General features: G+C 45.1%; 1 protein-coding gene across 1 annotated transcript; it reads left to right on the top strand.

Annotated features, from left to right (window-relative positions):
• Positions 1–2,153: 2,153 nt before the first annotated feature.
• On the top strand, positions 2,154–8,742 carry LRRN4 (leucine rich repeat neuronal 4; the record flags this gene model as incomplete). The annotated part of the gene is made up of 5 exons (XM_084261945.1): positions 2,154–2,838; positions 4,445–4,649; positions 5,963–6,100; positions 7,185–7,528; positions 7,772–8,742. 5 exons carry the CDS (start codon positions 2,154–2,156, stop codon positions 8,740–8,742), a joined length of 2,343 nt encoding a protein of 780 aa, XP_084118071.1.
• Positions 8,743–16,003: the final 7,261 nt, after the last annotated feature.

Here is a 16,003-nt window from a genome sequence, read left to right on the forward strand (position 1 = left end):
TTCTCAGCCCTTGACTAGCCTAATTATTATTTGAATTGTGCTCGGGGCAGGTCCCTTGGTGGGGGATGTTTCACACGGTCAGCCTTACTTATCCAGCAAAGGATGAGAGAAAGAGCTGAACGAGAATTCTTCCACACCACGCGGTACAGTAGATGCCAGAGACAGAACACAACCCATGCACAGCAGGGCTGGGAGAGGCCTCCCAAGCCCATCACGCACAAAATGCTGCCAGCCTCTCCTTGTGCCAAGAGAATTCCTCTCTGCTGGAGCCGCAGGTGAGAGCTTTGCTTTGGACATTTCTCAAGGGCCCCCTTAAGACGGAATGTCCTGTGTGAACATTTCCAGGTTTTACTCCCAAGTCTTAGAGAGAAATACAAACACTTAAAGCCTTTTACTGGCACCTAAAGCCCCGGTCAGCAGACAAAGCCTTAGCTTTACATTATCGTGACCCATCAGCAGACAAACACACTTATTCGTCTCCCTTCCCCCCCAGCCCGTGGAAGACGTGAGAATTGGGACTTAAAGACACTGATCATTCCCCTCTTTACCCCTTCTGCTTAGACAAAGGCTGCAGAGTAGCCCTGCCGGAGAGTTGAGAAATAAGAGCCCTCCGTCCCACCCACCCACCTCCTGCTAGGGCCAAGGGAGCCGGGAAAACTGCCTGGAGCCACCCCCTCTCCAGGCAGGAGAAAGCTGGATGCGGGGGAGAGAGCCTGGAACAAAACCTCGCCTGCGCTTGTGGGCAGAGCTGCGAGCGGGGAAGGCTGGGAAGAGAAAAGAAGCGTTTCACGGTCTCGGCTGAGTCACCCAAGTGTATAAAACCAAGGCCAGGCAGCTGGAGCACGCAGAGCGGAGGCACCAGGCATCACCAGGACTTCTGAAGAGGTACGTGCGATCGGATGCGGTTTAGAGCCAGGGACTACGATTAAATCTAAGATCGGGATCCAGTGGTCCAATTCCTCCCATCCCCTCCCTGCCATGTGCTGGGAATCCAGCAGCTCCGGTGACCAGCAAGCCCTGAGGCTGCTCAGCTCTTGCCCGGTTCCAGATGCCAAAAAAGATACAGGCAACCCCAGTTCGATATTTTTGCTGGTCCCTACTTAAAACGTGGGATAGCAGCAACAGATGATGGCTTGGGCAACACCTAGCGCTCTTCACGGGACAGAAAGTAGCTATTAAGGTTTGGAATAGATCTGAGATATTCCATACTACGATGGGATTCAGTCACACACACACACACCCACCACACACACGCTGATACATTTTCAGATAAGGAATGATCATTGTGATGCACAAAAAACGGCTCAGTAAGTAAAGCAGTAGTTTCACGCTACAGTTAATTACCTCTTCTGACACAGATTACCTGCACACAGCCTTGGACAAGTCGTTTAGGACTTTTTTTAAATGACAAAGAGAAATCTGAGGTGGGACGGGCCGAGGAAGGAGTGCAGAGGGAACTGTAACACTGGCTAAGATGCTTCCTCGGTTCCCAGCTTTGGGGCCCTGAGCCCACTCGGTTTCGGTGTGGTTCAAGGAGCTGCATTTTCACACGTCCTTTCCCCGGGAGCTGGAGTGTGTACCGCGGACGCGGCAGTCACCTGCCTGGCAGATAGGCAGCAGCACCCTGACAGTGGGTCAGGAGCAGAGGAAGAGGGTGACTCTCAAACTGCTGCTGTCCTGCAGCTTACCCAGTACAGTAGCAACTGGTATTTTATACTGGAGGGGCAGCAGCACTCCCTGTACACCCGTGCTGCACAGAGGCAGCCCGGCAGAGATGCGGGGGACCTCGCCTCCCATACTGCTGCTGTTCTGAGTCCCAGGCTGGTACCGGCATACTGGGGTGGGGACCAGGTATGTGATACAGCTTGACTGCTTTCTGTGTGGAAAACTGTAGGTACGCTTAGATTAAGATCATATCGTATTAACGTCCCAAAGCGTTCACGTTTATTTAGGCTTAATTTCGGAAGCAACATAATCATTTCCGCTGTCTGGGTGCAATGGGAAAAGACTTAGAAATGCTTCACTTTAAAAATAGTTTAAAGCTGCCTGGAGGGATTTAATTTAGCTCTTAATGCTGATGTTTTGTTTTTTCCCTCTCTAGAAAAATTCCTAAACACATCTTGCAAGTTAATTGCAAGCTACTTAGGAGAAGGATGCTTTCAAGCTTGATCATCCTCTCACTGCTGGTGGGGAACACAGCGACAGGCCCAGTGAGCAGAGCAGAGCCCGTAGCATCCAGACTCATCACCACCTTTTTTCAGCTGGCTCAAGACTCGTGGGAGAAAGTTAATCTCACCAGCATGTCCTGTGAGGATCAGAAGAACAGTACCTGGGTCACCCTGCAGCTCACAAACAGCAGCCTGACAGCTTTCCCTGTCTGCCTGCCAGAGACACTGGAGACCTTAGATCTCAGCAATAACCTCTTGGATGAGGTGAACGGCACAACGATAAGAAACCTCCCATGGCTGCGTGTCCTCTTGCTGAAGCAGAACCACCTCCAGACAGTCAGATGGGGATCTGAAGCCCTCACCAGTCTCCATTCCCTGGACTTAAGCTTTAATAAACTGTCAACTGTGCCATCATGCCACAGCTCTTCCTTGCCTAACTTACGGTGGTTGTCCCTGGCTGGAAATCCGCTGATTGAAATCCAGCCGTTCGCTTTTTCCTGCTACCCTCAGCTACAGTTCCTGAACCTCTCTGCAACGCTGCTCGGGCAGGATGACAGCAGAGGCATTAGGGAGTCTGCTTTTGCCATTGGCACATCTCCCAGTGAGGCCACAAGTGGGCCTGGAAACACCATCAGCATGCTGGATCTGAGCAGGACCTTTCTTGAGAAAAGTAAGTTCCCGGATTTCTCACTTGTAAGCACAGGGCTTGGTCATACCGGGGGGAGCAGAAACCTTGATGGGATGATGGCTCCCATCCTGGCCGAGCCCAGGGTGGATGGGGAACACCCCGTGCTGAAGGTGGTCCAAGTGTGCAAGTCACTCTAGATAATCACATAATTGCTGGGGAGAAACTCTCACGAAGACCAGCCTCCCAAAGGCAGGGCAGAGACGAGCCCACCAAACAGGGCTTTATCTGCCCCACTACAGTCCCCCACCTCCATCACAATTCCACTGTCTGCTACTGGCAGTCACCCTGCTGTCAGCCCCAAGATTAGTTCTGGGATATGCAGGAGGCAATTAATTTCTCTTTCTAGACACACTGCTGAAATCTTTCTTTGTCCCCACAGCTACATTCTGCTTTATACTGCTGTACTGAAGTAGCACAGAGAGAGGCTTTTTGTGTCAACCACAAACAGACAAATACTTCCAAGTACTTCCGCAGAGTGAGACAATCCCTGCCCCTAGCAATTTACAGAGTGATTTTTTTTCTTTTAGCTGCCTGCCCTGCCAGCCTCAGCTTATAACTGAGGTGCCGAGGAGACAGAGAGACGGTAGATGCCTTACCCAGCCCCCCTCAGCCTGGGGCAGAGCCAGGCTGTGCTCCCCGTTCACCCACGTGCCACAAGGTCTCAGCCTCATCCGAACCCTTCCTGGCCCATCTGTAAAGCCAGCTTATGTATTTTCCTGTCTCATTTCATACTAGTTCTATTTATATGAAACAATTATTTCCTGTCTCATTCATACCCGTTCTATTCATATAAAACAATTCTCATCTCCTAGAGGTTCCGTGAGATTTCACTGACACCACACAGCATGGTGTCATCCTTCCATGAGCACAGAACAGTGGCACTTCTCATCTCATGGAGAAGGTGGAAGAACGAGAAGCAGCACAGGGGGATTTTTTTTTTTCCATCTGTATGTGCCCTGGTTCCACTTACCAGCAGTTTAGGGAAACCCCCCCCAAGCTAGAGGTTTCACCTCAACTCACATTTAATGGATATACCATCAAATTTCCCCTAATTTCCCCTGTGAATTTGCCTAATCCCTCTTATGGCAGTGAGTTGCACAATCCAGTTGTGGGGTGGAAAGGTGCTTTTGTATAAGACCTATTCTTTCAGTTTCACATCTCTCAGCTCCTCTTCTACCTGTGCTAGGAAAAATAAGCTATTTGACTTTCTCACACCACTCAGGACCTTGCAGACCCCTTGATTCTCTACCAACCCATCACTTCCCTGAGCATATAAATCCTTGTTCATTTAATTCACCTAACAGGAAAGATATTCTGTATCTCTGATCAGCTTTATTGTCTTATCTTCCCTTCCTCTGCTCTATGACAGCATTACCTGTAGGTAATATTCTAAAAATGTGATTACGTGAGTGTTTATACCCTGGTACATGGATTTTTGTTCTATTCCTTTCCCAAAGAGAACAGTTGCCAAAGACCATACGTATTTTTTATCTCTATGAAAATCTTTTTTTTTTTTTTTTTTTTAAGGCAGGAATCCACAGAACTGCTCTATTTTTAGATCACAGGAATAACTTTTTTTCTGCTTCAGTTCAACCAGAGTGGACCAGAGACTTGTCCAACCTCAGATCACTTCACCTGACCAAGATGTCACGATTAAGAAGCCTCGATACTGATTTCTTCAAGTCCATGCCTGATCTCCAAGAGCTGAATTGTCAAGACTCCCACTCGCTGGGATTTGTGAGGACACAGATGTTTGACAGTGCTCCTCATCTGACGCATCTCTCATTTGAAAAGTGAGTTGTTTTCTTTTTTGTTCTTCCACACAGTGTTGCCTTTGCTTCACAGCATCATGCTGCCACTCTTCTGCCTTACCTCTCTGACTTCAGGGTGAATTTGTCTAGCTCTGTTAAGATCAGCACAGACTGCTGAAACCAAACCCACTTGTGATATAAACTATGCTTCCAACATCAACAACGGCAACCAGACAAGGATTCTTTGCTCTGCAAAGGATGAGTGCTGACAGTTCCCTAAAATCCGCATCCTGGAAGCATTTGAAAATACTGTCCACTCCTGCTTCTAGTGTGAGAGGTTAATATAGTTTAGTTAGCAAGTTTAGTTCTTATTTTAGAGGTAACACCTCAGTGTGATTTGCTTGATATGTCATGCACCTCTTGAAATACCTAAAGGAAACAAAAGTCTGAAAGTGATTTATCAGAATAAGAGAGAGAAACTGCACACAGAACAGTCAGCATGAAGCAAAAGATCAGGAGAGCGCCTTAAGATTTCTACAAGATAGGCCCAGATTATTACTGTATCAGGAAGCAAACACTAGATCATTGGCTAGTAAACACCAGATCACCAGCTCCAGGAAAATAAACTCATTTAAGCAAAAAATCCCAATGAATTCCATTCCCCACTAGATTACCCCACTGAATTTACACAGTACTTTATAGTACCTGCAAAAATACCAGTTCAGAGTGCATAAAATCATGACCCAAACTTAAAAAAGAAAAAGCCAAAGGAGTAGCAGTTTAAGTCACAGATGAAAGGCAGCATCTTCTGAGCACTCAGACTGCAGGGAGGTCACATTATTGCACTCTTTCTGCAGGTAGGACAGCTGAACAGTAAAGACAAGCACAGTCTTTTCATCCTTTGACTTTGGTAGGTAGAAGTCTGTATCTATGCAAGAGGCAACTAACATGGAGGGGATGACTGGCATAGAGAAAGTCAAATCATTAAAAACAGACTAAGAAAGAAGCTAGAGAAATGGTGTAGTATAAAAGAGAAGTGTTGCTGAATACATGATGGCAAAGGAGACCATCTTTCACAGAAGACCCTTGCCAAATGCTATGTCGTTTCCCCTCCAGCTGCCATCTCTGAAGGTTTATCCCCTCACGATGCTTTTGTTTGGCTGTTACACGCAGCCAGCTACACTGTAAATTAGAAAGAGGGGCAGGTATTAGCTTGGATTTGCAGTGCAGAATAGTGGTATCAGGAACTGGGAATACTACTTTGTGTCTGTCTCACATGCATGGGACGCTAAACGTGCTCCAGCCCTTGGAAGGTAGCTCAGTGTTTGCTAATTATTGCATTTGTCATCTTGCAGCTGTAACCTGAGTTCCTTTAATCCCTGGAACATCAATTCATCGGATAATATCATCATCAATTTGTATGGAAATCCTCTGATATGCGACTGCCAGCTCTCCTGGCTTCTCTCCAAGCCCAAGACAGTTGTGCTGCAAAAGTAAGTGAGTTCAAGGAGTAACGTTCTTCAGACACAGTTTCAATGTATGTGTTATTTGGAGACCAAACATTCACTGTCATTTAAGTTATTCTTTGTGTGCTTTTCCCTTCCAAAAGAGGTAGAAATGCAAAATAAGGTCCCTGCAGGGACAAAGCATACTTGAATGTAAACAAATGTGAGTGGCACATGCGGAACATTTAAAGTGGTGCTAGCCATGGATGGGGATTCAACCTTAGGGTGAGAATAGGTTATTTCCTCAGTTTCAGTTAGTATTTCTCTATTAGCTGGAGATAAAGAATGAGCTGGCTTAGTGGCCTTGATGGGAGGGCACCGGGAGGGGAGAAGAAACTGGAAGACTTTGCAAGAACTTTAGCAAATTATTTACTCTTTGCCCTGGCATTCCCAAGCCTAGATCAGCACAGGCCGTCAAGAAACCCCCTTGCAAATAGCACCGTTTGTCACCTATTGTTTCCAGGGGTTCCTATGGTTTTACAAGCCAATTGCGATAAGCTGTAGTTAAAAAGAAGTACTTTGCATATATATGATGTCTTCCTTTTGAAAGACCACCAAGTAGATGTGTCATCAGTAGCAGCCAAAGCAGGGAAGTGGATTGTTAAAATTAATTTGCATCTCATCAGGACGGGCTTAGCAGTTGCATTCTTTAAGAAACATACTGCCTGAGTGAAGAAAGAACTCCAGTTTAGTCATTTAAAAGCACATGCTTGTCAGCACAGCTCCAGCTGCCTAAACCAGCGGGACTTAAGGATCTTGGAGACCCTGTTCCATCTCTCTGCACGCGAATCCTCTCCTACATTCTTGTATCAAAGGATGATGCTTCTCAGGCAGATGTTCCTGCATCTTACGAAACAAAAAAGCCGGTCAGCTAAGTTCGCAGTGCTTTATAAAGCCATCTGCCAATGACAGGACTAGCATTAAGATAACCTAGTTTTGCTTAAGGTTTCATGTCTTCCTTAATATGAAGACTGGTTTTGGCCAGCAGGTCACCAATTCCAACCCAAACAGCCTTATAGGAGCCTGTAATGTTCTTGTGGATGTTGTCTATTCTAACTTGTTCCCTCTGCAGGGCTTCACAGACTTTTTGCAACACATCTCAGGAAGATTGGGACAGACCTCCAACATCTATTTCACTGCGGGAGCTCTACAGTAAATGCCAGTTCGAGAGAAACACTACGCTGTCCAATTCACACATGCCCTCTCCCGAAGACAATGCTTTCAGCCTCAGCAGTTACGACGCCATGAGTATAGTAACAACAACAGACTCTGCTCCACTAGCTGAAGACACTTACACCACCTCCCTAATTCAGAGGAACGTAATTAGCACGACGGCAGCCAACCCAACTGAGCTGATGCTCACAAAGGCCAACAGTTCCTCCCACGAGGACAAGGTAGTTCCTGAACTCACGAGCAGTCCATCTTCCTTTGCATCCACCCCCCTGTCTCTTTTCCAAGAGCTGTACAGTCCATCCTCAGATTATGGCTCCACAAGTCAAACTGAAACAGATCAGCCAAAGAGAGAGCTCAGCACAACTGATGCAGTAACCACCCCCCTGTCTCTTTTCCAAGAGCTCTACAGTCCATCCTCAGATTACAGCTCCACAAGTCAAACTGAAACAGATCAGCCAAAGAGAGAGCTCAGCACAACTGATGCAGTAACCACTCCCCTGTCTCTTTTCCAAGAGCTCTACAGTCCATCCTCAGATTATGGCTCCACAAGTCAAACTGAAACTGATCAGCCAAAGAGAGAGTTCAGTACAACTGATGCGACATTTCCCCAGGAAGGCACATTTAACCAGCCTACTAGTGATTATTCTACCAGAACAACAGGAAACCCTGATGCCACTGACCATTACATCCACTCTTTTGCCACCCATGCCGTGGAAGGTACACCACAAACAAGCTTACCACAGCTGAACTTTACAAGGATGACCACTGAATCAGAGCCTGCATCCACCAAGTCGCTGATACACTATGTAGAAGACTATGATTATGAACAATCAACGAAAACCCCAGTGCAACAGGCACACATCCCCTGTGACTACAACCCTTGCAGGCACCTTCAGAGGCCATGCAGTGAACTTCAGAGTGCATCCCAATGTTTATGCCCTGGCATGTCGAGGGAAGATGAGGTTCCAGATCCACCGAGGCTCAGAGAGGTGTCCGAAGTTACAGACAGCTCTGCACAGATACGCTGGTGTGCCCCAAATTCAGTTGTTCGCACCTACAAGTTGATGCTTCATGCCCAAGGCAACGAGGACAGACAGCTTGTCCTGGACAATATTTATTCCACAGCAAGGCAGTATACACTGTATAATCTATTACCATACACCACTTACCACATTTGTGTGACCGCGTCGAACAAAGCAGGGTCAAGCCAAACAGCATATCAAAGTCAGGGAATCCCAGGTGATCCATGCACCAGTTTTAAAACAAAACCCAGCTACAAGTTTGTCTTTGCTGGTCTGGCTGCAGCCAGCGGACTCTTCCTGATTTCCACAATTATTTTGTCTGTATGTCTCTGTAAGGCATGTAAAAAGCCTCAGGGCGAGCAATTTGGTACACATTTAGTCTCTTATAAGAACCCAGCATTCGATTATCCATTAAAACTACAAACCAGTAATTAGATCTAGGTGATCAAAGTTCACTCTCTCTCTATCCACTTGGTATGTTTTCCTGAGACGCTCAAAAAGTCCTTCAGTGAAACTATGAAACATTAGCCTTCACAGCCCTCATGTTTCCAAGGGAGAGAAAAAACCCACACAAAAAGAAAGACTAGCAATGAAGGTTGCCAAACAGAGAAGTCTTTCGACTCCTGTTCATGTGCTAAGCAGCAGCAAACCTGGACATGAACCTTGAAAAGTTTTTATAATCATCTACAAATATACTAGGGTGCATTTCACATAGTAAGAGGTTGCCTTGCCAGCTGTCTGTCTCTGATGGATACTGCCCACTGACAGCCAGGATCCAGGACACATCTAGCTAAGCCAGATAGACATCGCTTTTATCCCTGTAAGTGAAGCTGGGTTTTCAATTTCTTCTAATCTCTCTATAAAGGTAATATCCAAAAAAAGAGAGCATTTGTGAAAGGAATGAAAGGTCTCCTTTGGCTCGGTGGCAAGGTACTGTTCAGTAAATAACTCCAGTGTCTGCAGTTGCTCAGCCCAACTTCCGGAGCAGGAAAAAGCAACATGAAGATTAATTTTTAAAAGGGGAGAGCAAGATGCTGCAGGATCCTTTGGGCAGGGATAATTGTTTTGTTCTGACTTTCCATGTTTTCCCCAACAAGGCTTCTGAATGCTACCACGATACCACTTTAGAGGCAGTGAGGAGTTTGGAGTACAGCAGTAGCACACAGAAGGGGGAAATTCAATTGGCATTTCCTTCACACTTGATTTTAAGCAGAGATGGCCCCGCAGTCCCATCTGCAGGTTTAGCAGGGTGCTGGTCTACTTAATACAGAGCCAAAGAGCCAAGTCATGAAACAATTTATGCATATGTTTCTGAGACATGTAAAACTGAAATCCCAGCCACAAGCAGCAGACAGTTAGGCAGACATTTTTCTATTACTTTGGGTTGTTAATTTCTGCTATAAAATAATAACAGAGGCTGAGGATCCTGGTTCTTCAGCAGCTTTGAGTTTGCCATTAAAATCCAAAAAGTTGTTTTTGTAAGAAGAGGCTTTTGTCCCAAATACTTGCTATTTAGAACTCCACAGGTTCGAGTAGCCCTGTGTTTCTGCTGCTGTATAGTCACAGTAAAACAAATCCCCCCAGATCTCAGAGAATGAAAAGTGCTATAACATGATGTGAAAGAGTCTCTGTTTTCTCTGATTTTATTTTTTTAAATGCTTCCAATATTAATGGAAATAAAAGCTACAGAGTTGAATTCTGGTTCTTTGTTAAAGACCTAGATCTTTGTGTTGTCTTTTCCATCCACAATGTTTAGCCCAAGAAATAGACTCAAACAATTTGTTGTTTTGGAACAAACTTCCAGCATAAAGTAACAGGTTTTTATCATTGTAAATTTGTGTTACCTGACATCAAGAGCTTTCATTTTGTATGTGCCATCCTCAGCACTACAGGCTTGGAGCCCTTTCATGAAGGTTTGTCCCTTCCCCTATGCCACTGCTGGGAATGACACTGTCACTGGACAGACACTCTGCAAATTCCTGCCTGGAGCTTGGAAGAGCCAAGGCAAACCACAAATGAGCAAGCTGGGATGATGTCACCTACCATTTGCAAATCTCATTCATTTTCATACCATTGGTAGTTCAGCACCTTTTCTTAGTTTTTCGTATTTTTCTCCCCCCTGTTTTTTCCCACAGCACAGATGAGACTTTAACTGCATCTGAAGTGAGCAGGAACCTTCAGTCTCAGACTCACGGTATTCCACACTGGGGCAGGGATCACATACTCCCCTTGTCTCTGTACAACATATCTCTAAGAGACCTTGACTGGGGTCTTTGGTATTACCAGAAACAAAATTAAACAAAATAAGAGATTTGTAAATAGCATATTATGTAGTCTTGAAGATTAGATCTAAGAGGAGGAGAACAAAAAAGATACTGTAACTGAAAATACTGTTCCAGCTTAACTATGAGTTAGTCCAAAGCAACAGGACCTTGTTTAAACGGAGATTTTGAGAGGATACATCTAACTCCCCTTTACAGCACCGCAAACCATGTCAGAAAGCCACAAAGCTCAGCTGGAGATCTGCCAAACTTCCCTGAGGGTCAGCGACCAGGGGACACTCCAACCTCAGACTACCCAGAGGCATAAGCTCCTGCCACCCTCAGACTCCTCAATCTGTGCCCTTGTGAGGTGCAGGCTTGCCACAATGGATTTCTCCAACCAGTTCTCACACCAGCCTTTCCTGAATTTCCACAGGCCTTCGCTCTCCTCAAGCCAAGGCAACACATCAGAGCCTCCTGTTCTTTAAAAGCACACTTCCTGGGAGACAACAAATACATATACCCCACTCCCGTGTCCCCCCTTTGCTCCAACTCAAAGTAACCTTTGACAGCCCAGTTCCACCTGGGCTGACAACATCCTGAAGCACCTAGCCCACAAGCAGGGGTAGTGGCTCTCTTGCCTGATCACATGCTACCTTTCACAAGTAGGAGGTAACAGATTTAGCTTCTGAGTTCAAAACATTGTTTTTTTATTTATCAACACCTGTGGTAAGTATCAGTGCTTCAGGGGCAGAAGTTTTGTTGGGGTTTTTCTCCCCCACTACCACTTTACAATTTCACCAGAGTTCATTTAACAACAACCAACTCTACTCTCTACTTTGTAAACACGCAGAAATTATTTCAAATTCAGACAACTAACAGCTTTATTCTGCCATACTTCAAAAATCCCATCTTGGATAAAAAGTTCCCTCCCTGAATTACCATCCAGAACTCAAGTGCCTCTTAAATACCCAAGAACGGGTTAAACGGCAATTATTCAAAAGCGCAACTCTCATCTGACTAAGTCACAGTGTTTTCAAAGTATTCAGATATAAAACTTCTCAAAAGCACTGCTGATTGCTAGCTTTTACACCATGTATACTTGTAGAAAAACTGAATCACCACATTATCCCTTCTGGATTTTTTATCACCGCTGCACCTATTGTTTTAGAAAGTAAACCCTAAAAAGCAAGCAATAGTTTAATCAATACAGTTGATTAATCAATCAATCTTTCTGGTTTCTACATAATCCAAGTGTGACTGTAGAAAAAACCTGATGTCATTCCCATTCCTCAACCTCAAAACTCTGAGCTGTCATCCTTGTAAACAAAACTAACAACCAGTTTGGATGTTTCATTGACTTACATTGCTGACACAAGCAGCAGAGCCAGCTCTCACAGCGCTGCTTGGGACTGGGTCAGTAAGGACATGAACCATGGAGCTAAATGGAAACTTTCACACCCATGCATAAAGCCATGCTAAAAAGCACCCCAGCTCTGCTTCGCCTGGTTGTTCCTCACCCTCTTCCTGTTGGTACCTCCAACTCCAAAGACACAAACCTCTGGCAGTGTGACTGGGATACCCGAACATCTCTGAAACAAACTTAAAAGCTAAGAAAAGCCAATCCATTAAAAAACCGATCACTAATAATCCACTTACTGTTCCGCAGTTCAACTTGTCCTCTTTCACTGTGAGAGGCAGATTACTCGGGAGAAGCACAGAGAGCACTGAAAGCCATTGTTTGAAGAGCTGGTGTAATTTTTTTCTTGGCTTTTCTTCCAAAGGAGGAATTGTTATCTGCCTTCCTAAGTACCTTCTCCAGTCATTTGTCCATGTTTTCCTTCTTTCTACAGAACCAAGTTCAAGCAAAGGAAGTCCAGAACAGCCAAGGGAGCATGTGGGTGCATCCCCTGGGTGTCATGGCAGATGTGCACCCTGCTCCGTCTCTAACTCGGCCTTTGAAAATCAGCTACTGAGTCTCATGGAGTCTCCCACCAGAAACACTCTGGAAAAAGGAGTCAATCCCTGAGAAGGTCTCTGCACAGGAACAAAAAGCAGCTCTCTAGGGGCCAGAAGCCACACAGGCAAAGGCCTTGCTGGCTGTGGGGGAACAGAGAGGGACTGCCTTGTCTTTGGTCCAACAAATGCCATTTAGAGAAGTGATGAGCGAGAGCCCTGTCCTGGGTGGCTGAAGCAATTGGGTGGGAAAGCCCAGAGCTGCAGGACAGGGTGTTTCTGCCTGATCCATCTCGGTGCCAGAAGGGAGCCTCATCTTGAGAGCTGTCCCTGGCCACGGGCTTGAGCAGTGTTTAACGGGCTGGCTGGGAGACGATGCAGCCCAACGCAGGGAGCTCACATCGTATCTTACCTCTGGCTTTATCAGTCCCTTCGTGGAAGGAAGCAAAATCAAACCACCATGCTCATTCATCAGGCACTGCACTGGCATCAGTGTATTCCTCTGCAGCGAGCTCCAGAAAAACGCATTCACGTTGGGTTTGAAATGAGGATGCTTCTGAGGGTTCAGGGCCTTGCTTGTCAAGAAGCATCTGATCTGCACTTTACCTGTAAACCACAGAGATATTGATCACAGGCGTGAACATGTTCTGTGTTTGTGGAAACAGATATTCATAAAAGAACATGTTTAAACTCCTGGTGCTTTTTCTTTTTATCAGCTGCCCAAAGTATGCATAATTTGTTCTGAAGCAGGGCAATATATTACACCAGTAATTCCAGCTTCTTTAAAAACCAAACACGCAGGACAACAAATAATATTATTTTGAAATACATTCAGGTAACAATCCCTCACGGCAAGGCTGGTGTTCTGCTGTCATCTAGGGGGAGAGGGTGGAATCATCTCCCCAGATACTCTCCAACATGGAATTGCTCATTCTCCCACCAAAGAACCTCACCCCGGCCCTACAAACCAAGGCTCGCTAACTTATGCTGCTCGTGTGTTGTGTGTGTCTGCGTATCCTCAGCTATTAACGTGCAAAGGGAAAGAAAACAGAAGTGCTAGGAATTAACAGTAGCAACAGACCCAGTCCCAGACTTCTGGAGCTTTATGAGCAGGAATTTCTCTCCCAACTTGACACTGATAAGGAAAACTGTAATCTTTTTCTCAAGAGCAAGGAGGGGATTACTGTCTGGGAACACCAAAACTGGTAAATCTGATTAAGAATGCAATAACATCTTTTAAAATACTTTAGATTTTAGAAACAGAGACCACAGCACATTCACTGCACTTACTGGGAAAAAAAAAGGAAGAATTGGTTGGTTTTTTTAATTCAGCACAGAAAGATTGGCGACAGTTCGTTTACATTTTCTGATATCTTGAAGCTCATTTTGTATATAGTATTACTGTGGAGTATTACAATAATGGAGATGGATCTTCTAAGCAACTCTTATCTGCTTCAAAGGCCACTGATGAGTCACAACTGATGCTAATGGATTTTGTAGACCCACACTGGTCCAGCTGTGGACTGACAAACAGACCACGTGCCAAGCCATTCCTCAGTACTCAGGCAGCATGTCCTGTGGCTTCCCAGCATCTGGCTACTCGGTACGTGGCAGATCAGTCTGTGGGCCCACCGATCAGCATAACTCATCTGTCCATATGGAGACTGCACAGGGGTTTTTCCACCTCTGAAGACTCAGAGGCTGCCAAGGACACATGACATTAATCATCTCCATTTACCCTACTAGAGATGACCATCCTATAACTTGGAGTTGATGTTTCCCATGCCACAACATGTTTTTAGAAGTCCTGTGACAACATAGCAACCTTTAAACTACAGTCTTAAAAAAAAAAAAAAAAAAGGGTTTGAATCCATAGGAATCCCTTATAGTGAATTCTTCATTAGCAACGTTTCTTTCCCCTAGTGTCTGAGCAGAATAAAAATCACAGAAATAGAGTATTTTTCTTCCCTTGCAAACCACAGTGCAGCACTGTATTTTGTGCTACTACCTGATCCTCACACTTCAGTGCTAGATGACATTAACTACTAGTACAGTATTTGTATGGCACTTTGTGTGTTTCCTGACATGGCACCACCTCATTTTTGCTGGACCCATGGCTGAAAAAGCTGGGTGAGCAGCCTTTTCCACTGTTTACCACGGCTCTCAGATTATCGGCATTTCTAAAGGAACATAAGGCAGAAAAAGCATCAGAAAATACTAACAAGAAACGGAGGGAGTGGGGGAAAAAAAAACCCAAAAGCCTTCACAATACCTACTTCATTGGATACACCCAGAGTAAGAGAGAACCAAAGGAAATTGATGCATTTATCCCTGTCATGGGCTCAGGGCTCTTTTGCGCTCAGATACCCAGAGCCACAACCTCTGGGATGAAACTCCATAGAGAAGAGAGGAAAATAAAATCCAACCAGAAATGACACACTTGGCACTAGGTAGAGACTTTCTTCTTCTTTAAAAAAACACACCAAAAATATTTGCTGTGCAAAATGTTTTGTGCTGGGAAAGCACAAGTGTTGCATTTATTAAATGTTTAGAAGCTACTCACTCTTATCAGAGCATAATTAAGTAATGGTACTTCATAATTTATCTTCACATGAAATGATGTCACCTTCTTTTTGCCAATCATTCATCATGCCATCATCACTACTGCCTTGAGAACACTGAGCAAGTTATCTCCACACAAAAAAAGGAAAAACAACACTATATGAGACTGATGCTCATATCCGACGTGTCATAAGTGCAGTAAGTAGTAAAGATGCACATCCCAGGGTTTTTCTCATCCTGTAAAAAGCCTCAGTTTGTCCTAACCCCTTGATTAGGTCACAGTATTGATGCTGTGAAGGTTGCTAATGCTGCAGCAGATCTAGCAAGGCCCTCTCGGTGTTAGAACTCCATTTTGATGAGGTGCTGCACAAAGAGCAGCAAAAGTAAAAGTTCATCATCTACCCAACCAGATCAGAAACAGTTGGGGAAGAAAAATCAAGAGACAGAGAGGTGACACGATCTGCCCAGAACCATAAGCACAGAAACACTGTGCCACCACCAATCATTCCCTAGGGACTGAGCTCTGTCCTCATGTGCTGGTTTTGTCACTCTCCCCCCAGCCACAACCAGCACACCTTGGCATGTCTTTCACTAAAAATCTCTCCTCTGTGCAGCTGCCAGAAAACGCAGAGGTTCCACCACATTAAGTCAAAACTGGCTGTAGGTCCAAGTCCTACTTGAAGGACAGAGTAATAAACACAAATCTCATTTTTTCAAGGAACTGAGATTAAAATGAATAAATAAATCACGTGTGGGTGTTTTCTGTATGATTTGTTATCGTCACCCTGCTCCTTGAAAATGCTGGAAAAGGTCAGAACAGCCAGAAATGAGGATAAAAGGGGAAAAAAACAATATAATGTGCAGGCAACTGCAAGCCTAAACCCAACCCTCACACAAGTCCAGAAGGACACTGCGAG

This window comes from Gallinula chloropus (genome assembly GCF_964237585.1).
Source record: "Gallinula chloropus genome assembly, chromosome: 3".
NCBI lineage: Eukaryota > Metazoa > Chordata > Aves > Gruiformes > Rallidae > Gallinula > Gallinula chloropus.